Source organism: Hakea prostrata, chromosome 3, assembly GCF_041222555.1.
Source record: "Hakea prostrata isolate BN-2017 chromosome 3, UWA_Hpros_2, whole genome shotgun sequence".
NCBI classification, from domain to species: Eukaryota; Viridiplantae; Streptophyta; class Magnoliopsida; order Proteales; family Proteaceae; genus Hakea; species Hakea prostrata.
In genome coordinates this window covers 73,522,708-73,546,878 of record NC_142602.1, presented here as the reverse complement: position 1 = coordinate 73,546,878, position 24,171 = coordinate 73,522,708, and the positions used below count along the sequence as shown (strand labels likewise).

Sequence of the window (24,171 nt, the reverse complement as noted above, 5' to 3'; positions counted from 1 at the left end):
AGGATAAACATGCCTTGTCTATTTTTGGCTAAAATGTAAGTTTCGCAATAAAAATCATTCAAATTACATCTTTTAATCAAGTCTGAAAATAACTTGTCTCAAGATAGGTAAAGGAACATCGCTAAGAAGATGATGGCACTATGATGAAGTAGAAAGTGTAGGAGAAGTGGAACTGGAGGCTATAAAAAGAGTTAATGGAGACCCATCTAACAAGTAGAGCCCCCCTTTTTGTCTTCCTTTGCTAATCGTATGCCTGGTTTCTAGGTCTTAAAACACATAATGAGAGGGGAATTTTTTTTTTTGCAGTTCATGTCACGAGTTAGAGAAAGTTACCGAAAACTTAGGAACATGCAAACAGAGAATAAAGTAAGAGAAAGTGAACATATAATAGATCTCATCCCAAAGATAGGGAAAGAGACCCATTAGACGTTCGAATTACTTAAGTTAGAGGAACAAAAGAATAAGTATGAACGAGGAAGATGAGCTAGTTATATGGTCGGTTGCCCTAGAGTTGATTATCTACAAGGGATAAGTTGAATTGACTCTCTGACAATCGAAAATACCTGTGGAAGACTGTGCATTAGTAGAAGGAACAATGGCAACGGCTACACTAGAAGGCGACATTGAAGAAGATGTGTTAAGTTGGGAGATCAACTGGCAAAGGAGCTGGAACTCATTTAAGTGTTAGAACTTGCTTGGTGTGTAGATACTTGATTGTCACCCTTATTTCCATTCTTACCTCCTCCATGGGACTTTGTTAGACATCCATGTAACTTGCAACACTTGTCTATTTTATGACGTGAGGGAATCACCGAACTGCCTGTGAGAATCAACCACTAATGCATACCTGTCAGATGTCTGAGTGTGTACCATTGTTGTCCTACGACTATCCTCAGTGTCAACTGTAACTTTGCCTTGCTACCGGGAAAGAATTTGTGCTTGAATCTGATCATACTCAATATTCAGCCCTGCACGAAAATCATACACTTTGGGCTTGTCTTCCGACTTCTGATAAGCAATAGTGTTTATAGCACATGATGGAGTAAAACGACCATAGAAGTCAACGGTTTGATAATAGCCCTGAAGAGTGTTGTAGTAGTAAGACAAGGTGAGTTCTTTCTGTTGCAACTGATGAATCTTTCTTTGAATCTCAAAGCACTGTGCATCATTCATTCATTCCTAGCCTTAAAAATAAGTTTCTTCGGCAACCTTCCATATAGTAGCAACATCAGCAAGTAGAAGGTAAGTTTCAACAATGCTTGGTTTAATGGAATTAAGGAGACATCCCATAACCGAGCACTCATCTGTCTCCCCCTTGTCTTAATCCATACCCGGTGAAGAAGGTTTGATAGAGGTTCCATGACGATGACCAGTCAAACCACGAGCACTAACTGCAAGAGAAACAAAATGGGACCAGCGAAGATAAGTGGTCCCATTAAGCTTAACAATGGTCATTTGAAAGGGAGAAAAACCACAATGCCCAGAAATAGAAGAAACGGTTGGATCCTCCATGCTAGATGCACTAGAAGAGGCAAAGGAGTTTGTATTGGCTGTTGCAAGAACCAAAAAATAGATTAGGTAATAAGAAAAAATTGGTCTACTAGGAGAAAAATACTCGCCAGCCCAAATAAGGCATAAAAGAAGAATTTTTTGGGAATAAAAGAATTTCAGAACATGGAAAAACAAGGAGCGATGGCCCTAGAAGCTTTAGCAAAGAGTAGCAATGGCTCTAGGTCTAATTGCATGGGCTAAAATGGCTAGGTGATAGCCCTAGATTGATCGCAGGAAGCTAGCAATCTCTCTAGGACCTATTGCAAGGTCTGAATGGACTCAGGTAAAAGAGGTGATAGGAAAAGGAGATTTAGGTAGAGTAGTCACAGGGTCCTAGGGGGCCTGTTTGTGGAAGGCGATGGGCCTGGAGGAGTCGCAAGGAGGTACAAGACCTCTAGAACCTATCGGTAGGTTGTGGATGGCCTGGCAGAGGTTCTGGTTGCAGCGTTGGTGCTGCTGGGCTGTGTCACTGGCTAGGAACACCTGCGATGGTCAAAAAAGAAAAGAAAAAAAGGCTAAAAGTAAAGATGAATGGTGGTGACCTCAGATTGGAGAAAGAAAGAGAAGGAGAGGCAATGATGGGAGGAGGAAGAAGGATATGGTGGTGGTGATTGTGAGTTTATGGTGCTTGGATCAGACTTGGCTTTGATATAATGTTGAAAGAATTGAATGAATCCTGACTTGTGTCTGAAGGACATAGCAGGAGCTTTATTTATAGTCATAACTTACCAAAAATAGAAAAAATCAAATCTTCTTAGTGTGGGAATCTTATTTAAAAAAAAAGAGATCCTCAAAGATCCTAGCAAAACCCAAAAATAGAAACTGAAGCCACCAATAATCAAATCACACCCAAATCTACTAATATCGATTCTGTCCTACAACAGGCTGTCTTGCACTTACTTGAGGAATGCAAGAGGATTCAATGGCTTCTTGATTTTGCAGAATTCTTTACACAATAGGAGCCATAAGTTCCTTCCAAGGGAACCCAGGACTCATAGTTTTTGCTCCTTCAAATCTCAAATTTTATTCATAAACATATCTGATTTTTACAATCTAGAGAGGCTTATTTATAGCCTTTTAGTTTTAGAAGGAACTAAATAGATGGAACTCACAAGTCACAATAGCACAACTTTTGAAAGCAAATTAAACAAGGACTCCTACTTGGACTAAAGGCTCATACTCATACTAGGACTCTATCATAACTTACTCTTGGATGATCCAAATTAAAAAGTAGATGTCGATATGGAATCCTTGGGGGACTCCCTTACTTCCTAAGAATCTAAACCTAGTTAGGACTCTTCAATAACTTGACAAATAAGGACTCAGATTAAAAAAATAAAAATTAAAGTAGATCTAGAATCCTACAAACATACTGGATCCAATGACACTCTAAGTTGACTCTACTAGGACACTATAAAATTTCCAAAATACCCCTGGTTGTAATAGAGGGCCATAAGGTATGGGGCTATTGCCTTAGGGCCTAGTTATGGTTCACATCATGCATGCATTATGACCCTTCCCAGACCCCATAATCATGGGTGCCTTGTGCTATTGGTATGTCCTTGTAACAAAAAACATTGAGAGTTCATGTCATCATATGCTTCCATGATGCCATCAGACGCTCCCATGCCTTATAAGGTATATCAGCCTATTATGAAGCGTCCGTTTATGCAAATGTCTTTGTTGGATTAAGGTACATGATAGTGCCTCCTGTTTCATGAATGTCACAGTTTGAGCTGACAACTTCTACTTGTAGATTTGTAATGCTGTTCTTGCTGCACGAATCATGAATGCTACACTAGTGCTTCCTGAGTTGGACGCGAACTCCTTTTGGCATGATGATAGGTAAACCATTTTCTGCAGCCACTGAATTTCATATTTCTTTAGTCAGTGCATTCCTTCCTTCATTGGCCTAGCAAGGGGCCATTATTAGTGTTTTTTATTGATTATGATGCCCGTAGATTACTCAAATTATATTTAGCTTTAATAACATTTTAGTGGAGGGAGTACTAATAACTCTGCTATTATGTTTGCTATCGATTTATGAAATACAGAGCAAATCGTGTTTAGCTTTAGTAACATTGTTGTGAAGGGTATTAATATTGTTTTATCTTTTTTGGATTAAAAAACTGAAGTAGGATTCAAAATAATTATGACTATACCCCTACTGTTTCATTTTAACTGTTAAGGGATGATGTCATCACTCCAAACATTTCAAATGCCAATAAACCTTCAACCTGGTTCTTGTACCTTCAGACCAGCTGCTGCTTCTATGGCGTCGTCCTCCTTTTCATCCTATTCTTCTCTTCCATTTTAAGAACAATCTTTATCTAGCTCATCAGTTTAAGCAAAATTTCTTCCAATGGAGAAGTAAATCAAATTTTCCAAAACAGGTATAGTTAGAGAAGATGAGCAAAACAAAATTGGTACAAGAACTGAAAGATTTGTGCTCTTCACTCATGAATTTATTCCTTGGCAGTAATGTGTATGGTTCTGGGACATGGGGTCCCTAGGCAGCTGGACTTACAGTGGAAGTTTCATCTAGAGTATACTGATTAGCTGGTTGAAGGGGAAACAGAGGTGTCATGGCTGCTAATTAGGTTCTTAAATCTGGGTAGGGTTTTACCGGGCCGTTGTATCTGCAAATCATCTCATTGGAACATCTGTTAATTCTTCAATGCTGATGATCGAATTGTGGTCTCTTATTTTTCCCGCCAATAATAGTCCCTCTCAGTGCCTTCTTAAGAAACCAAACTAGAAACCAACAGAGTCCATTCATTTGAAGATCCAAGTTTTCTTGGCTAACTGGTATAAGAATTTGAAAAAGGTTGATGGGTTCGATTGCTAATAGCTCTCTTTTCAGGTCACATAGTCCACTTGTAGTTATCACCCAGGTAAGTAAGTTTGGTATTGTTGGGTAGGGATGAGGATTAGAGGAGAAATGGAAATACAACAATATTCATTGCAAGTTTTGATGGAAGAGCAAAGATGGTGAGATGAGGAATACTACTTTATTTGGTCTGCACTTTGTTGTTCTGTACATTGGCATTTTCCATGCCCTTCAGCCTTCACTCTCCCTTCGCTGGTCTCTTTATTCTCCCTCTCCTTTATTTGCAGTACAATACTGCTAACAGAGTGGATACCTGGAATCTAATTGATACTTCCATAGGTTCAAATCGGTTTGCTCAGCTAAAACCCAGAAATTGAAACAAAAACTAGCCAGCCTTGAAAGCCTGAATTGCTATTTTGAAATCTATTTTATCACTGATCTAGCTGTAAGTTTGGGTGTCGATTTCAGTTGTGATGTGAGAGATGGAAAAATGGAATTTATATAAAGACGACAAAGGGAGGTTGGAGCCTGTTGAGGACTGGGATGGATTTGCAGTGTGGAAGGGATGGGTGGCGTTAGATGAGCTGGGGGGGGGGGCAGGAAGAAGAATTTCCTAGAAAATCCTAGGGTAGGAAGGCCCTGCTCCTCTAGCTCTGTTGCTTAGGAAATGGGGTTGTAGGTGGGGGGCAGATGGGATTGCAGAGCGTGGGGCTGGTGGCTTGCAGGTTGAGGAGGAAGTAGTAATGAAAAGAAGGGAAAAGCAGGCAAAACTGTTATTTCCTTTAAACAAGAAGTGGCCAGCAGGGGCATAGATGTATCTTCACTTAAAACTAACACTGTTAGTCTCTAGGGGTATGTTTGCAATTTCTATATATAAGGGGCCCTTCATGTAACTCTTTGCAACTGCAGGGGGCTTATACATAATTTGCCCACCTTTCTAGTATGTAACTGTCTATGCTTAAGGTAACTAAATGAGTAACTCGTGATTGGGAGAACTTTGAACTGTGGCAACCTGTACCTGCATTGGTTCATTGCATTCTGTCATTCCAGTGGCAGCATTCTCCGCTGTTCTTAATGACCTTGAAGACTAAGTTCCCTAGTAGTCCACATTATACCTCTTCCATCTTGGAAGGTTGATAATTTTAAGTCTAATTAGTATCTCATTTTGTTAGTAGGATCCTTTCATTTTTCTGAGTTTTTAGTGTATATCCAGTTGCAGAAACAATTCACCTTTCTTATATTCAAGCCTAAGTGCTGGTGGTTTTCCACTTTCATTTAGGAAGGTTGATGCTGTGTAATTAATCACATCCCAATTTTTGTATTTGTATCCTCCTCTTTTTTTTTTGATTATGGTTCATCATCATCCACTGTTTTCACGATCCTTTTTCTGTTTCCTTTCGGAACTGTCTTATGTGGAAGTTTATTTGAATAACTTGCTCTCTCTCTCTTTAATTTATGATTTTCTTCTTTATCATTTTAGCACTAGTTTCTTATCATTATGAGATAATCCACATCATTCATATGACCCCTGAGGATAGAGTCTAACATCAAGCTCATCTGCATTTGTGACCTGCTCTCAGCTTACAGCAGTTCCTCAATGCTTCAAATTTCCATCTAAATTGAACCTCATTTATTGTCTGTTTTTGGGTACAAACTTAATTTTATGAGAAACTGAACTCATTGATGTATTATTTATTATTAACATGATTCAGATATATATTTTTTTTCTTCTGTACCCCATGAATTTGATGGTTACTTCTATGCTGCATTCAGTGGTTTCTGTGGTGTCTACGATGTTGAGAATTTCATTGATACGCTTAGATATGATGTACGGATTGTGGAAAGTCTCCCTGAAATTCATAAAAGTGGGAAGACTAAGAAGATGAAAGCATATCAGGTTAGCTAAAATTTGCTTTGATTTCATTATATGACAGTTAATTTTGTTTCTGGTTTATGGTGAATTCTTGAAGTCCCTATTTTGCTCCTTTTCAGCTTCGTCCCCCAAGAGATGCGCCAATTAGTTGGTATACTACAGTTGCTCTGGAGAAAATGAAGGAACATGGTGCCATATATCTCAGTCCCTTTTCACATCGTTTGGCTGAAGAGATTGACAACCCAGAATACCAGCGGTTGAGGTGTAGGGTGAATTACCATGCTCTTATGTTTAAGCCAAATATTATGAAGTTAAGCACTGCAATAGTCAGTAAACTTCGGGCACAGGGCCATTTCATGGCAATTCATCTTCGGTTCGAGATGGATATGCTAGCATTTGCTGGGTACGTCATCATTATGAATCAGCTTTTATTTATTTGAGATGGATTCCTTTGCTTGTTTGTGTTTTCTTTTGAGTCTAGATACTATATCCACATGGAGGGGAAATTTTCCAACCCACAAGGTTAGATTCATGAGACTTGTTCAATCTAAAAATAAAAATCTTTTTTTTTTTGAATGAGGGAGAGAAGATTTTGAATTCCTGCATTTTCAGGAGTTCCCTAAAAAAGAGGATTTTGTTTTTAGATTGGACATGTTTCATGATCTAACTATGTGGGTTGGAAAATTTCCTCTCCATATGGGTGGAGGATCTAGACTGTTTTCTTTTTGCTTTTCCTTAGCCTGCTGTTTGATTGATGGCTGATAGCTTTGCTGTGGCTGGGGGTTTCTCTTTGCAGTTTGTTGTCTGTTGTCTGTGCTTCACACATAGTTTCCTAGGTGACACCTAGGGATCCAGGTGGGTGGCTGGTAAGGCATAGCCCAAGCGTCAGTGTCATGGACGCTTGAGCTTGCTAGGCATCCACCATTTTGCCCCTTTTTTTTAAAGTATCAATCTAGAGATTTACTGGATGTTGTCATGGGCTGATGTTAGAGATTCTAAATTGAATGTTACTGTTGGGCGATGATCTAAATACTAATGGATGTGAGATGCATTGAATCAATTAAATTGCTTTTTCTGGGTACATCAATTAATTTCTTTGCACATTTTATATGAAAAAGAAAAGACAAAAACAGTCGTTCCTATCGTGCAAAAAAAAAAAAGAGGTCTGAGACTGCATGTAGCCATGATCCAAGGCAGCGAGAAGACCTAAAAACTGAAGAGCAAAGAAGACCTGGCAGCTTCTTCCTCATCTTTGACTTTCTGGCAAGTTATTTCTATTTGGGTTTTTTTTCCTTGTTCAATCTTCTTCCTCTTTTGCAATTGCTTTTAAGTGTCTCTGTTTTGCTCTATTCACCTTCTACTCTCTTCTTCCTCCCTGTTCTTTTATGCATTTCATTTTTCTGGGTTCTCCTTTTTTTTTTTTGGTTGAACGAAGATTCCTTCACTATTCTGCTTCTTCTGAGACTGTTCTTTCGTTCTCTGACTCTCTTCTTCCTCTCTTTTTTTTCTTTTCATTGCTTGATTTTTTTTGGTTGAACAAAGATTCTTTTACCGTTCTCCTGTTCTTCAACATACGCTATCAAGGGCTAAGATTTTTTGAAATTGCACCCTTGGAGCGCTTACCATCAGATTAGTTTTCTGTTGGGAGACGAATGGGAGCTGACTTCAAGACCAAGGGTGAACTATTTGAAATTGAAAGGCATGCCTCTTAACTTAAGGAATGCACCTAGCACATTAATGAGGGTTATGACACCGGTACTTTATTGGTCAATTTTTGGTTGTGTACTTTAATTATATATTCAGATATTAATCTATAGCAAGTATTTGGATGATCACATGGGTCACCTACTGAAAGTCGAGAGTGCTTTGCATTGAGAAGCTATATGTTAATCTCAAGAAATGTTCGTTTATGCTGGTGAAGGTTGTATTCGTTGATTTAATTGTCTCATTGCAAGGGGATGAAGTTGATCCAAAGAAGATAAAGAGCATAATTGATTGGCTTATCCCGAAGACAATCACCAGGTTCGTGTTTCCAAGGACTTGAATCATTTTACAAGAGATTCATTTGGAACTTTAATACAATCATGGCACCTATTATCGAATGTTTGACGCAGGGCAATGACAAGTTCAAATGGACAACATTTGCAGCCAAAGCCTTTTATCTTATTAAGAAAGAAAATAGAGACTTCAATACTTTGCCTACCAGATTTTGACTATACTTAAGGTAGCAATTGATTATATTAGAGTTGGTCTGGGAGTTGCTCCCATAAGTGATAAGCTTAGAGAAAGTCGTTTGAGGTGGCACGGCCACGTTCAACGGAGACCTATAAATGCTCCTGTTCGGAGAAGTGATATAATCCATATTGAAGGAACTAGAAGAGCTAGGGGTAGACCTAAGATAACCTTAGGAGAAGTGGTGAGAAAGGATATGTATAGCTTAGGCCTTGTATCTAGCATGGCCTTGAACAGAACTGATTGGAGGGCAAGAATCCATGTAGCCGACCCCATTTAGTTGGGAAAAGGCTTATTGTTGTTGTTGTTGTTGTTGTTGTTAAGGTAGCAATTGATGCTTCACATATTGATCTGGGAGTTGTATTGATGTAAGGTGGGCACCATATCACTTCCTATAGTGAGAAACTCAATGATACCAAATGATGCTATTCGAGATATAATCTGGAGTTTTATGTTGTCATCCAAGTGTTACACCATTAGAGACATAATCCCATCAGCAAAGAGTTCATTATCTAATCAATCATGGGGCCCTCAAGCATCTCCATTCATAGAAGTCGATTAGCAACGAGCAATGCCAAATGGGTTGCTTCTATAGGAGTTTGTGCTTACAATAAAGTACAAGGTTGGAAAGGAGAATATTATGCTTTATGCATTAAGCCAAAAAATACATACTCTGAACCAAGGTATGAAGTTCACTTTACTCAGTCATCTCAATACCTACAAGATGACCCAAATTCTGAAATTTCCGTGAGATTTTGCTGAAATTTGGAATTTTGTTTGAGATTTTGTCCTTAAGTTTTAGTGGGTTTTGGGGTCTTTTTGCCTTGGTTTCGGTGTCTTGCCTAATTTGAGTCTAGTAAACACACTGGGAGTGTTATTTTTTCCTAAACCTTACGTGAGGTGGTGTTCTTGATCTTTTCAAACAGTGCAAGAATCACTTAAGAACATAACAGAATAATGGTTACCTCTGATATGAAAGACTCCATGATCTCAGTGAAACGTTGCTAGATCAATGTGACATATGCGTTTCCCTGCAAGAACAAGTGGTAGATGTTGAATATCGACTCAAACAGTGCAAGAATCACTTAAGAATAGGAGAGAGAAGCTTGGAGAAGGAGCTTTGCCCAAATGAGCAAAATTTCAAACCAGGGCTGCCTTTTGTAGATGAGATTTCAAGCTTTGCTGAAATCTCAAAACTTTTCTATTTCACCCTGTGTTTTGTTTAGCCTAGTATCGAGATGGAGATATTTAATGAAATTTAGAACCTTGCTCTTAACATCTCTTCAGCACATGCAGTTTGCATTGACCAGATATATGATGTGAATGTATCTAACAAAGATTTCACCATACTATATACATGGTGGGAGATCTCGGAGATCTCGCCAATATATCTCATTTTTTCAAGTAGGCGAGACGAGATGGAGGTCGAGAGTAGAGAGTTGGGATATCTCGCCATCTCGTCATATCTCGCTATATCTCGCCTTGAATCTTGCTGGAACACTCAATTTTTGCCTTTTTTGTGGATTTCGATTGGATTTTCGCTTGCAACTACTCTTAGCACATCTACAACATCGAAGGAAGATCAATCATTCTCTACTTGTCTTATGAACTTATGATTTAATGACTTATATAGAACTTCTAATGGTTGTATAATTTTATTATTCTATTCTTGAAAATTAAGATTGTGATACTCTTATGGATCGAATTTTGATGACATTTAAGTTACTTGATGCATTTGATACACTTGCTTTTCATTTATATGCCTTAAAAGGTTCTATATTACATGTTGTATAACTTTGCATTCCCTAATCCTACAACATTTTGTTCTCACACTTTGGGTAGACTTAGAAATCATACTTAAGGTTGTTTTCTGACAAATCCTAGGCCACCAATGTATTCAAAAGGCCTTAAATAGGCTAAATACCACGTTTCAACCCAATTGGAACCCTAAAACCCACCGTGATGGGCCACCGAGTTGATGCCAAAAAATTGTATATCTCGACCGAGATCTCACCGAAATGGTAGAGATCTCGGTTTTTCAAGGTGTCGAGATCTTCTACCATGACTATATAATGAGTTTCAGTCCAATAGTCAGCACTTCAAGATGGGTATTTTTTGGGAACTCGATTATGCATTCCAAGTTCTTCACTGCATCACATTATATGGGAGTTACATGGCGGCGGTTTGGGAGGTCATTTCGGCGTATTGCAAAAGATGTTGATATTATATAATCAATACAGGCTGAGTCTGTCAACTAGCTAAGGACACTGAATAAATACAGGGTCTATACTCACCATTACTAGTTCCTCACACCTTGGATTGACACTAGTATGGATTTCGTACTTAACTTGCCTCCAACAATAGATTGATACAATCCCATCATGCAAGGTTGTCAAGGCGACCAAAGCGATTGGGGCTCCGCCTAGGGGATTATGCGACAAAGCGGTGTCTAGGCGGCAATAAGGCGACCTAAGCGGTTGGGTCAAAAAATGTTCAATACAACTACTTTAAAATTCGATCGAAATGAACATTCAAGACCAAACGGACTACTTATTGTCGATTCTGAAAACTCAATTTCGAGCCTCAAATGCACTCAAATTGATTTGGATTTTTGCATACTAGCTATTTCAAACATAATAAACACTATAATAACTACTAGTTTACTAAAAAACTACTGAAAATGTAACATCCAACATTCCAAGTATATAGTACATGAATCAGAGAAGAAGTTGTATTGTTATTACTTACAAGTTACAACTTACAACTTACAACTTGCTTACAAGTCTATTCTATTCAAGCCTCAAGGTCTCCCTCTTCCGTCTGCACCCCATACAAATGACAATATAACTCCCATGATGTTTGCCCCCGCCCCATATAGTTTTGGACATAGTCAAAAACTGCACCTCTGTATGTGGCCTCATCCACATGCATAAGATTCCCTAACGGTGGGAAGTTGTGAATCTCCAAAGGAACTGGTGGTGGTGGGCCTTGTGGGCTGTGGAATAGTGTGGAAGATCCGCTCAACAAATGAAAGACCACCCCCGCCCGGCTCTCGGGACTAGGAGAAGGATAAGGATACCGATAAGGTCGCAGGGGCGACTCCGATAATCGATAGTGGGAGGGACACCATAAGCTCCATAGGCCGCCCATAACCATAAGGCTCAGTCGTGGGGGCCCGAGCCCGAATCCGATAGCCGGGAGGGACACCATATGGTCCATAACCATAAGGACCATAACCATAGTCGACTCGGTAGAACCAATACTCTCCACAGCAGATCATATGAGGACTCGCAGCCCATGCCATCCGGATCCTCTGAGAGGTGGAGGAGTCTCTAGTATCATCAATGCTCATCGATCTCATAGATCCCACCAAGCTCTCGGCATCGGATGGACGGTAGGACCCATATGATGGCGTGTCCTCCGTGCTCCAGCCATGCTGTCTCCCCTTCCCCTTCCTCGAATATGTAAAGGAAACATTTTTGCCTCGAGATGCAGCTCCGGATGGCCGAATCCCGTGTCGCGTGGGTGAACCGACTCTCTCCGTGAATCTCGGTGGTCGTCCTCCCCCCCCGACTCTCACGTCCGGCGGGTGGTGGTGGTGGTGGTCTCTCCCCCAGGATCAGCCGAATCCCGATCACGAGGTCCCACACCCTCCTCATCCCCTCCATCATCACCATCACCGTCATCATCATCACCATCATCGTCATCGCCGGAGGCCCGAGTCACCTCATTCTCGGTGTCGGACCGGAAAATCAAATCCTCACTCCGGGTGGATGCATTAGGGTGTGGCACGAAGGGACGGGCGGGCTCGCATGTGGCCTCCCCTCCGGGCCATGAAGTCCCCCACATCAGCCCCCATCTCCTCTCGCAATCCGACTATTGGGAAGACCTCCATCCTCATCCAGCAATCCGTCTCCACTATCCCCGATCCAACAACTTCGGGTTATCATCATCATCCATCTCAAATATGTCGGCCAACTCGATATTGGTGCTCTCTCCGTCCACCCCCCCGTCTAATATGATCCTCTCTCGGCCTCATATTATAGTGTAGGTAGACAAGGTCCTCAGACGCTCACACCCAATGGTTGCGCCTCTGAGTGAATGAGGCTGAAGGTGCTCAATTCGCTCACAACCGGGGCGAACATGTTGGGAGAGCACTTTGCGCAACCCTACCAAGTTGTGTGAATCAGTCCAAATTGCAACCACCACTCAGCAACAAACATAGACTCCAAGTCATTTTAATACTTAAATAACTAAATTAAAGATAGAATCATAGAATATAATAATTAAATGTATAATGTATAATGAAATAAATGAATGAACTGCTGCAGGCGGTTCCGTCCCATACAGCCACAAAGACGACCGAAGCTCCAGGGCATCCCTAAAAGCCTTTATCAATATATAAAGAGAAAAAACAATAACTAGTTAGTACTTAGTAGTTACTAGTTACTACTTACTAGGTTAATGACTTAGTATAAAACTACGAATTGTGAATATCAAATGATCTAATCACTATCTCACCTCCAAAGGATGACGCTTGTAGCGATCCGGTCGAACTCTCCACTAGGTTTGGACAGCATCCATCAAATCGCCTCATCCCAATATTGTCCGAATGTACGGATTTAAATAGAGGTAAGAAAAAGTATGTCATAAAAGGAATAGTTAATGCTTAAGCCTTAATAGTGTGATAACATAATGAAAATTAAATTAAATACTAGACTTAAGTACAACAACAACAACCACCACCAGCATGGATCCCAACATAGACTCCCACTACGTGATGATTTGAAGGACTCCCGAGACCGAGCAACTGTTGCCATCCATCACTCACAAAATGTGGCAGAGTAGGTTTCTTGCGATCTACCATCCTCAACACATCACCACAGCCAAGCATCTTCACTACTATCCTCACATTGCAAACCTCATCAAGGATAGTCAACGAGCCTCCTTCCTCCCAGAGAAGAACCCTCCCGTAAACCACTCCTCCGATGCAAACATACCCCAAGGCCAGCTCCACTCTCAAAGCCGCAGGCTATCCAATTAGTAGCAAACGGTATGCCCGCCTCACTAACTCACCCCGACACTGTCCCTCATCATCCTTAATGCATAGGTGTGGTTATATATGAAGGTGCTAACATGTCGAGCTGGTCCACCGTATTCTTCACAAGCGACCTTTCCAATCTCCTTCAACATTAAGTCAATGCGTGAGCAAGACAAGGAGTCCAAAAGAGCCTATATCGCCATCCATCAAGGCATCAAGCCATCAATACAAAGTTATAAAGTGTACATGTATATGTGTAATGTAAATATATGTATTTACAAATGAAAATTAATACTATATGTTTAGACTTAGATACGGAGTTCTCTTGCATCTTAACCGCTCGAGTGGAGCCATTATCATCCACAATTGAACTACATTTTCCACTCCAACCTCCTTCACCACTTGCTTCAGTAATTTGTAAATGTATTTTGCATCCTTCTCTCACCGGATGCATCTACCGACCGAGGAACACCGTCCTCCCATCACAATCAACATGAAATGATGATGGACTGCAGTGGGACCGTCCAACCATCACCATCGAGTCACTCCATAATGATTCCACATGGGCTTTAATCCCTTAATGTATTAATTTATGTCCTCTTTATGCTTAGGCAAATACACATTGTATACCAAGGAGGGGGCGACACCACTCCCAGCATGCAATCATATCTCCGAGTAGGGCCCCGAGCGAGCGAACACTATGGTAATCGCCCATTTGGAGAAAGCCATCCCCACTCTCCCACACTCCCCAAAGTGTCAACTCTCGTTATCGCCCGCAAAAGGGGGATCACGAAGAATCTCAAGATCCGGACCGAGGATGCGAGGAAGGACCCCGAGGGCCCAGGGATAGGAGCCCGCGACACGAGACCCCCAAGGGACTGGGAGCCACCACACCTCCCAACCCACCGCCAGAGGACCCACAACCGACCCCTCGGCCTCCGATGTCATCAACCTCGTGCCCCACATCACACGCCTCCCCGATCCCCGGACGGGTCAGCCTCGGCTCATCCCACCAAACCCCGGATCCGGAAGGTCATCCAAGAGCATCCTCGAACTCATCCCTCGTGTTCTCTCTCTCCTCTGCTTCCACCACTAAATATGAGGCCATTGCCCCGACCTCATAGGCACCTTTGGGCACCCGACATCCCGTCCACCAGCTAGATGCACCTCAATCTAGTGGCCCCACCTCCTCCTATTTGTTTCCAGAATTACACTCACTCTTCCTCTTATCACTGTCGGTGGCCTTCCATGATCCCAAGCTATGTCTGACATCTTTAAAATAGAGTGCCTGATACAAGAAACACATACTAAGTATCTTGAAAAGCTCCACAATATGCTCCAAAAATGACATACATGCTTCTAATAATAACCTCCTATTTTTTAAATATTAAAAAAAAATATGTATAACTATATAAGTATTTTTTTAATATATAAATAATTTTAAAATATATAAAATACACACTAATACCTTAAAAATATCCACAACATGCTCAAAAAATTGCATACATGCTTCCACTAATACTCTCCTATTTTTAAATTTAAAACAGAAATTAATTATTTTTTTAATATTTAAATATATTTTTTAATTATTTAAATATATATTAAATACAGTAAAATTACATAATTAACAGAAAAAAAAATTAATTCAACACCATCACAGCAATATGGTGTCTCAACTCTCACATACATCCATTTGAAGCTTATACATGTACTATACATAAACATTTTTAACAATATACATAATTTAGTAAATAATTTTTAATAACAGAAAAATAAAAAAATAGTAGGAAGAATCAAAAAATAATTTGACACTACAAATTCATAGATTATCACTCTAAAGTAAACATATATAAATTTGGAAGCAATCTAACATGATTTAAGGCACAAATGAAACAAAAATAAAAAAATGAGGAAGTTGGTTACTCACCTTGCAAGATTTGAGAAAATGCACAAATGGAGGAGCAAATCAAGTGTTTGAAGGAAATGGAATACTAGAAATTAGGTGTAGAAGCAGATGAAAACAAGAGAAATCAAAAAAATTCAAAAGGAGGTCGAAATGGCTCTGCGATATGGCTCGGTAGGTGAAATGCCGTCGATATGTCGAAACGGGTCGAAAGTGGGTATTTATAGCCACGCATGTGTCGTTCGCCCGATATGGTATCGGGTGAAATCGACTGACGACCGAAATTTGGTCGATATGAAACGAAATGGATACTTTGTGCCTACTACCAATTTCGTTTCGAGTTGGATTTTAGGTATTTGATCGAAATTTCACCATTTGATGAATTTTCTTCGAAGGGCACAGGGTCCAGGGAGGCTGCCCTGGTAGGGGTGTGGGGGCAGTGCCCCCAAAGCTTGTAGAGGTCCTCTGTGACTTTGGGCCTTGGAATTCCTTTGCAATTTGGGACTCGATTCCGAAATGACTAAGCTATTAAATTTATATATGGTTTTGTAAAATAAATTTTGATTAAAAAAAAATATTATGTACAAAATGTCAAAAACGCTGTTGCTTTAGCGTCTAGGAGGCAATAAAGCGCACAAGGCGACAAAGTAGGCGAAAAGGTGGCAAAAAAAAAGAGCGTCAATTAAGTGGTTCAAAACAAAGCGGTTGAAAAACCGGTTTGCTGCCTAGGTAGGCGGACGCTTTGACAACACTGCCATCATGGCTTACTGTATACTATGTCATAAGATCTTTAATGCAGTTGACATTGCCAAGATGTTCTTCAGGGATGTTGTATGACTACATGGCCTATTAGGTAGCATTGTCTATGATTGTGATGTCAATATCATGAGCAATTTTGTGGAGTTTTCAGCCGCATTGCATCCACAAACTGATAGGCAGATTGAGGTAGTGATTAGAAGTTTGGGAAACTTACTGAGGTGTTTGGTTCATGATCATGAGAAGACAAACCATACTTGATATAGCTGAGTTTGCTTACAACTACTCCATTAATTGTACGATAGGCCATACTCCGTTTGAGGTCCAATCTCGACTGGTCTATAGACCTTTTTCACTACTACCACAAGTGCACATCAATATTGAAGTTGATAAGCTTCGACTTTATATCACAGGGGTACATGCTGTTGTTCGACAAAGAGTAACTCTTAGCAATGATGTCTGCAAAGTTATGGCTGTTCGTCATTGATGATATGTGGAGTTTCAACTGGGAGACATGGTGATGATGTATGTCAATCTAGAAAGGTTCCAACCCTAGGTGCTCTGCATCTTTATGTGTGTCATTTAACTCATAAGAGGTAGCAGTCATCTTCAAATCAGATATGGACTCTAATTGTAAAGGGGCTTCATTGGGTTCATTACAAGCTTTGCAAGGGTTCCATGTGGATGAATGAGGGCTTTCCAACCGTTTTCCCTTTACTTTTAAGCCTTTGAGGATCTTTACTTTGTTCCTATACTGGAGGCTTCTAGAGTATGGGCTTTAAAAGAGTGACACTTCACTTTGGCAGCTTTCAACTTTGCTTGAGGTGTCCATCAGTGACAAATGCTTGAGAGACTACATTCATGCAACTCCCACTGTCCACTATCATTTGAGCTATGGACTTCCCACTGTTCATCAATGTACTGAAGGTGGTGGTTCTCTTTCAATCCTTTCCTTTGAATTCAGCAAGAAGAATCCTTGTGATAATGTATATTTCATATGCAAGGTCATTGAAATCATCATCCAAAGAATAATCCAAATCTTTGCTCTCAAGGAAAGCATTATAGTTCATTTGCCATCTGACTATGGCCCAACAGTAAGTACCCCTTGATTGGATACAATGGCTGCAATGATGGAGTTGGATTTCCCATGCTGCAAGTATCATTGGACAATGGAATGGAGCATGGGTCGGCCATAGCTCATAGTTGTCAAGGCGTCCCCTAGGCGACGTCTTGGTGGTCTTTGTGGAGATGAGGCGACAAGCACCTCATATAAAGGCCATAAGGCGGTAGCCTCAGGCTCTGTGGCGTCGCCTATGTGTCGCCTCAGACGCCTTGGACCCATAGGCGACTGCCTTTGTGGGTTTTAAAAACCATCATATTTTGTATTCCAAATCAAAGGTAAAATATGAATTAGAAATTAGATTCCAATTGGGAATCATCTATTGGTTGAGTGCATATATAAGTTTTACATGAGATACATGGGATCATTCTAACATTAAATCATTAACCAAAAAAAAAAAAAAAACAAAACAAAAAGAAGAAAACCCGAGAATCACTCAATCCCAATTGTTTGCGAGCCCTAACTCTCTGCTCTCGTCGTCTTTGTCTCTCGGCCCTCTCCCTTTGCTACTCTCTTCATCGACGACAAAGGTCATCAACTCCGGCGACAGCTAAAAGTATCACCGGCGACAGCCAAAAGTATCACCGGCGACAGCCAGAAGGCCCAGAACTCTCTTCAGCTTTTCATTTCTTGATTTCTTCTATCACGATTCACGCCTGGTACTATCTTCCTCTGCTACTCTCTTCAGTTCCACTCGATCGACGACGGCAGCCAGCGACTCCGGCAACATCCAGTGACTCCAGCGACAACCAGAAATATCACCGGCAACACACTATACTGTCTTTTTCCGTTTCGAAGGTCCAAAATTGATCGACTTCTGCTGCTAGCCTGCTACTCTCTAACTTCTGCTTCTATTTTTTTTTTCCCTTTTCCCCTTATAGGCTCATACGAAAGCCACCATAGTTGCAGTGACCAAGTTGCAGCGGCTTCGGTCACCATCTCAGGCGACGGTATGTCGCCGGATTTTTTCTTCTTTTTCCTGTGTTGTAACAATGTTATAAGTTGCTGTTTTTTTTTTTCTTCTTCTGGTTTGGTTTGCATTCTTCAGATATACTGCTTGGTGTATGCATTGTGTACATGAGATTCCTTTGAACTGCAATTCTTTTGATATTATCTGCTTTTATTTATTTATCCCTTGCATTTGATGGTGCTAGTGTTGGTGACATTTAATGAAGGTATGTTGTCTAGTGTTTATTTGTTTTGCTCATGTATCTATGTGTTTACTATTTAGTTACATTTTATTGTATCTTGATTCTTGTTAATGATAGTATGATACTTGAAATTTATTTAGGACCTACTATGTGTGGTTAGTAGTATGTTGGATGACTTGAGGTAGGCTAAATGGCTAATATTAGTTTTTTTTTTATTATATATAAGATATGTTTATAATGAATTAGTGTATGAGATGTACACTAAAAAGTAAAAATTTCACTTAAAACGCCTCGACCGCTCAAAAGCGCCTCGGAGGGCGCCTCGACGACTCATCGCCCCAACTAGCTAAAACCGCCTCACATAGCCTAGTCGCCATGACAACTATGCCATAGCTTTGATATCACATAGTGCAAAGGTCAACCTCATACCGGATAAACCTATGGGATCAGTACACTGGTAAAGACAATTTACTAATTAAAAATTCTTTTCACAAAAGAAAGAAGCACATAAAATGATAAGAAAAAGGATAGATAGATAAAAGAAGAAAAGGGGGGGCGGGGTTAGAAAGATGGGCTATCTCAGCCTTGCGTCTCTCATGTATGGTTATCTTAGCTATTGAACATGGATTTATTCCATACAGAGGCTACTAGGCCATAAATCAGTTTGTCCAAAATTTTCTCCATTATTGATATGAAATGGCCTATTTATAGCTTGGCTGAAGCTTCACAAGAAATCGAAACTAATAACATAGTAGCTAGAGAAAATAAAATCTTATGGAATATAGAAACTAATTTAAGTTAGAAGCTACTAGGCTCTATGATTCAACTACATGCATAAATAACTAAAAGAGAGACTATCAATGTGGAAATTAAAATAAGGTCCTAAACCTTCCAAGAATAAGTCTTTGCCAAATAATGGGCTGTGACACTGTTAACTTGAATAGTGATATGAACAGTATTTTGGCTTCTTTTCTTCATGTGTTATCATCCTACTGCAGCACTCCAAGTTGACTGTTCAAAAACTGTGGAGCAAGGGGATCTTCTAGTTGGACCTGCTGGCTGGGTCAAGGTGGCATCCAATGCTGGTTTAAATTGGTCCTATCTGGTTCATTCCTTAGCTGGTTCCAATGTGTCTGGTTTCTACATCAGAATATAACTATCCTCATTGAAGGGTAACTTCAGTCATGGAATTCAATGATTAGTGAATATTCAACACTATAGCTTAAAGATCACTAAATACCCCTCCTACATCAGCTGCCCTGGGCTAACAATGCAAATTAATAGCACAAAGAGGGGGAGGATTCCAAATATGATGAACAGAAGATGGATAGTGATTTGACAGGACAAGAAGATCCCATTCTTCATCAAAATATGCAAACACCTCAGAAAGCATTTTAGTTCCACCCAATCATGCTGATCTTTCCATGGATTTAGATACTTTAAATCCCACCTTTACGTATGATATGAATTATTCTTCTTGCCTGAAGGATGGTCTCTAGGTTTAACCAAAAAATGAAATCATGTTCTGTTAAATACTGAGTACAAGGAACAGATTTTCTTGTTTTTTATGCATTTTGATGAATGCTTTCCTTTCCTTCTCTTGGTCTGATATCAGAAACATACAGGTGCTTTGATATATTTACACCTGAAGAACAGAAAATACTATGGAAGTACCGGAAGCAAAATTTTGCCGAGAAAAGACTTGTTTACAATGAAAGAAGAGCTATTGGAAAATGCCCGTTAACTCCAGAAGAAGTAAGTCTTATGTCCTACAAATTTGGTTCAGAAAAATTACTGGACCATCAAGAGGCCAGCAGGGGCTATTGATGTTTTCAAATTTCGACCACTTCCTAGTTGTGTATTGTAGGTTTTTCATCCAGTTAGCTGCTTGATAGTGTGTTTATCTCCTTAACCTCTGTTTGGTTAACTATAGCAGATCTCTGGTTAACTGTACACCAGACCTTGCTTGCGCATGCCCATCGATCCAAGTTTTATTCCTGATTATGAGGTGAGGTGGCAGAGGGAGAGATATTTCTTCTTCTTCTTCTATTTTTTTTTTTTTTTTTTTGGGGGGGGGGGGGGGGGTAAGGATTGGGTGGTTCATCCGGAAAAGTGATTCAAACCAACCTTTGTTGGAAAAAATTTACTGAAGATGTTGGCATGAAAAATTTGGGTGTGCAGGAAGTAATTTCATTATTGAAGAAAATGAGGATACATAGGTTTAGGACACAAGACTGTACACTTGGACACTAGTGTGATCTTCTATAAATACTTTTGACAGGTTATTTCTTCATTTTGCTTCTTCATATGTGGCAAAGTTCTTCTGGAGGGGTTTCCTGGGGTCGTCAATTGAATGAAAATTAACTTATTTGGAGGACAGAGACGTTAGATCTCATAAATGTTCATATATATTTAGTCTAGGCAAAAGGTCATCTGGACTGCAAGGTGTATTTTCAGTTGGTTCACTCGTTGCATCTGGTGCTCCTTTTGAATGAACCAGTTATTGAGAATGCGAACCAAATGTATGATATTTGATGAGGGTGCTGATCTAGATGGTTCTCTCTGCAGGTTGGTCTCATCTTGCAAGCTATGGGGTTCAGCAACTCCACCAGTATATACCTTGCAGCAGGTGAGCTTTTTGGTGGACAACGCTTCATGAAGCCTTTCAGGGCTCTATTTCCTCACCTGGAGAACCACACCACAGTGGCGCTTGCAGAGGAGCTGGCAGAGAACACCCAGGGCCTGCTGGGATCTGCTGTGGATTACATGGTGTGTCTTCTCTCTGATATTTTCATGCCAACATATGATGGCCCTAGCAACTTTGCCAATAATCTCATGGGCCACCGTCTCTATTATGGCTTCCGGACTACCATCCAACCTGACAGAAAAGCTCTTGCCCCAATCTTTATTGCTAGAGAAAATGGCCGTACAGCTGGTTTTGAAGAAGCTGTTCGGCGTGTGATGTTCAAATCCAAATTTGGCGGATCCCACCAGCGTGTTGCACCTGAGTCTTTCTATACAAATTCATGGCCCGAGTGTTTTTGCCAAACATCACCCGTAAATCCTGCTAACAAGTGCCCACCAGATAATGTCTTGCAGGTACTTGAGAGCCAGTTGCAAAGTGAAGAAAATATAACAGATTCTGTGGCTGTCGAATGAGTTGGGATTTCATAATTACTCATCATCTTTTCCACGGGGAGGCAATTTTGAGAATGCAGAATTGTTAATGGCAGCTTACTCCCATCGGTTTCAATCTTTCAGGGATCTTTTTACCTGGAGATTATATCGTGCTGAGAGTAGGTGAAATGGGGTTTTGGAATCTTAAAGGATCTAATGCAAGGATTACTTGTATACTGTACCATAGAGAAAGGTTGACACAGTAGTTCATTCTTTTATAACCTACAGGAAGTAAGAAAAATCCATTTGTTAGATATGTGATCATGGTTGAGAAACGTGATAGTGAATTTGAAGAACAAAGAAGAAATGTTACTAATGTTATGTTATTGCTAATACATCTGCTTGTAGTCTCATCATAAGACCTAACTGTAGTACTGTCAAGGGCTTCTAGCTCCGCAGCATCCAGTCCTGCCCACATGCTTTAGGCAGAGGTTTGTGAAAGAAAGTAATAAGGGAAGGAAAGGTAAGGTTTCTAAACTTTGGCTCTTTTTTATGTTTTCCCTGTTTTTTCCAAAGAGGTTTATGAGTTCCAGGCAAGTAAATTATCCTCTGTTACGTTATTATGGTAATGTATGGGAAAAGGTGGTAAGACAAGATGCCACCTCTACCAAATTTCAATCCCCTTTTTTTAACTTATTTATTAAACGTGTTTGATCCCTAGGGCTCATCCAGTGATATAAGATCCTTGATATACAAATTTTAGCCCATGCAAAGTTTGACAGGTGAAGAAACATGCATTATTGTAAAATTGGGAGCAACATGCATGACCATCGCTCTCCAAAGAAAACTTATAAAATTAAGATTGAAATTTGGTACATGATCTGACCTAATTAGATTATGATTAGGGCATTTGGATTTTGCTTGGGAGTTGCCCCAATGAGGCACTCCACGGTGCAACTGATGGTCCAGATTTACTGCTCGGTCCAGATTTAAATCTAGATCGTTTAATTAATCTTCATTTCATATTTACTTAGGTTTTACCAATTTGCACGTGAATTAATTAAACCGTCTATATTTAAATCTGGACTGGACAGTGAATCGGGCCTTCGGCTGCACCAAACAATGCCACGTTGACATTGCTCCCCTAGCAAAATTCAGGTATTTTCCATCAAATGAACAGGAAGGGTAAACTTGATTTTAACTGTATTATCTTATAAGGAAATCAACTCTTCTCTAATTGAAAAATATTTGGAAAATGATATAACTATGCTATGCCAGTTTGTAGCAAGTACCACCTGAGTTTGGTCCTAAACCGGTAGTTGGGCTAGACTAGATGCAATTTGACAAGTCATCCCGTGGGTGAACTAAGGGGCTCGACCCCATGTCTATAGACACCCAAATTGTGTTTGAGATACATCTGTCTGAGGCGCTCAACCGTAGACCTTGGGATAGTGATCGGGTTGACTGACATAGATCCAACTACTCATAGAGTAGGATGAAGGACCAGTACTTAGAGAACATTTGATAGGACCTACCAAGCACACCATCTCAAAGATCAAGACTTCACACAAGTGAACCATCTTTAGGATCAAGTATATCTTGAGCGAGTGGGAACAACCCCATTCTACAATCTCCCATACCATGGCCTAATTGAGAAGATACATTGATCTGACAACGTATCTACCTCGAGCGACATGCCAGCAAAATTACCAAGTACACATGTCAGAGATTGTTCTGTCAGTCTGCCGTTAACAGCTGCCAAGGCTGATGTGTCAGGATGGTCAACTATCACATTTGACATGCTCATCGTAGAGATCTGGCTAGGTGGATAATCTGACAACTACTACCAATCAGGTTCTGCTATAAATACCCATCACCTATCTCATTTAATGGAAATGCTCAAAAAAAAAAAACTCTTGTATTATTCTCTAGCTGCTCAGCTTAGAGCTCTAAAACCCCCATCCTCGAGGTAATGTTGTTATTGAATCTGAATTGAACTTCGAGCCAACTATCCAATTAGACTGATCGTCCCACTCTCACTTTTCTCTTAGTGAATGGGTTCTTGCCTGACCAGTCAAGATTCAACCATCGTTCAGAGAGAGTCGGATTCAATTTCAACAAGCTAAAATATGCCATCCATTTAGAAATGACTTATTGTAAAATCGAACCTAAGTATGTAATGAAAATAAGACACACATCGATAGAGACAAAGCATTTGCTTAGTTTAGACTTACATCCTTAATCCAAGAATGAGTTCAGAGGACTCAAGGCACCATGCACTACTCAGATAAGTGAAAAGAAGAGTTACGCTACAAACACTGGTCGCACACTCATAAGAACAACCACACTCCAAGATCAAAACCAAACCCCAAGTTTTACAACCACAAAAACTATAACAACCCCCGTATTTCTAACATGGGATCCGTATTGCAGGTCCCAAAACCCGAAGGTCTAGTCGGATTAATTTGTGGAGTGTCCAGATAGAAGTCCATGATCCATATCTAGAACCCATGGATCTAGATTCTCTTGATGATGAACCTGCCTTACTTAAAAGATGGATCTCTGAATCAAGGCAAGTGGTGTCTGGAGATGTCCGG

The 24,171-nt window shown here is 40.2% G+C and overlaps 1 protein-coding gene across 1 annotated transcript in view; it reads left to right on the top strand.

Moving 5' to 3' along the window:
- Nucleotides 1-22,083, top strand: part of LOC149023035 (O-fucosyltransferase 1-like) — a 59,487-nt gene extending 37,404 nt beyond the window's left edge. Inside the window, exons 5-9 of the mRNA XM_089147394.1 lie at nucleotides 3,308-3,396; nucleotides 6,155-6,278; nucleotides 6,374-6,657; nucleotides 20,083-20,212; nucleotides 21,026-22,083. Of these exons, the coding sequence (XP_089003520.1) occupies nucleotides 3,308-3,396; nucleotides 6,155-6,278; nucleotides 6,374-6,657; nucleotides 20,083-20,212; nucleotides 21,026-21,616 (1,218 nt within the window). The 3' untranslated portion in view covers nucleotides 21,617-22,083. The remainder of the gene's footprint in view (nucleotides 1-3,307; nucleotides 3,397-6,154; nucleotides 6,279-6,373; nucleotides 6,658-20,082; nucleotides 20,213-21,025) is intronic.
- The last annotated feature ends 2,088 nt before the right edge of the window (nucleotides 22,084-24,171 follow it).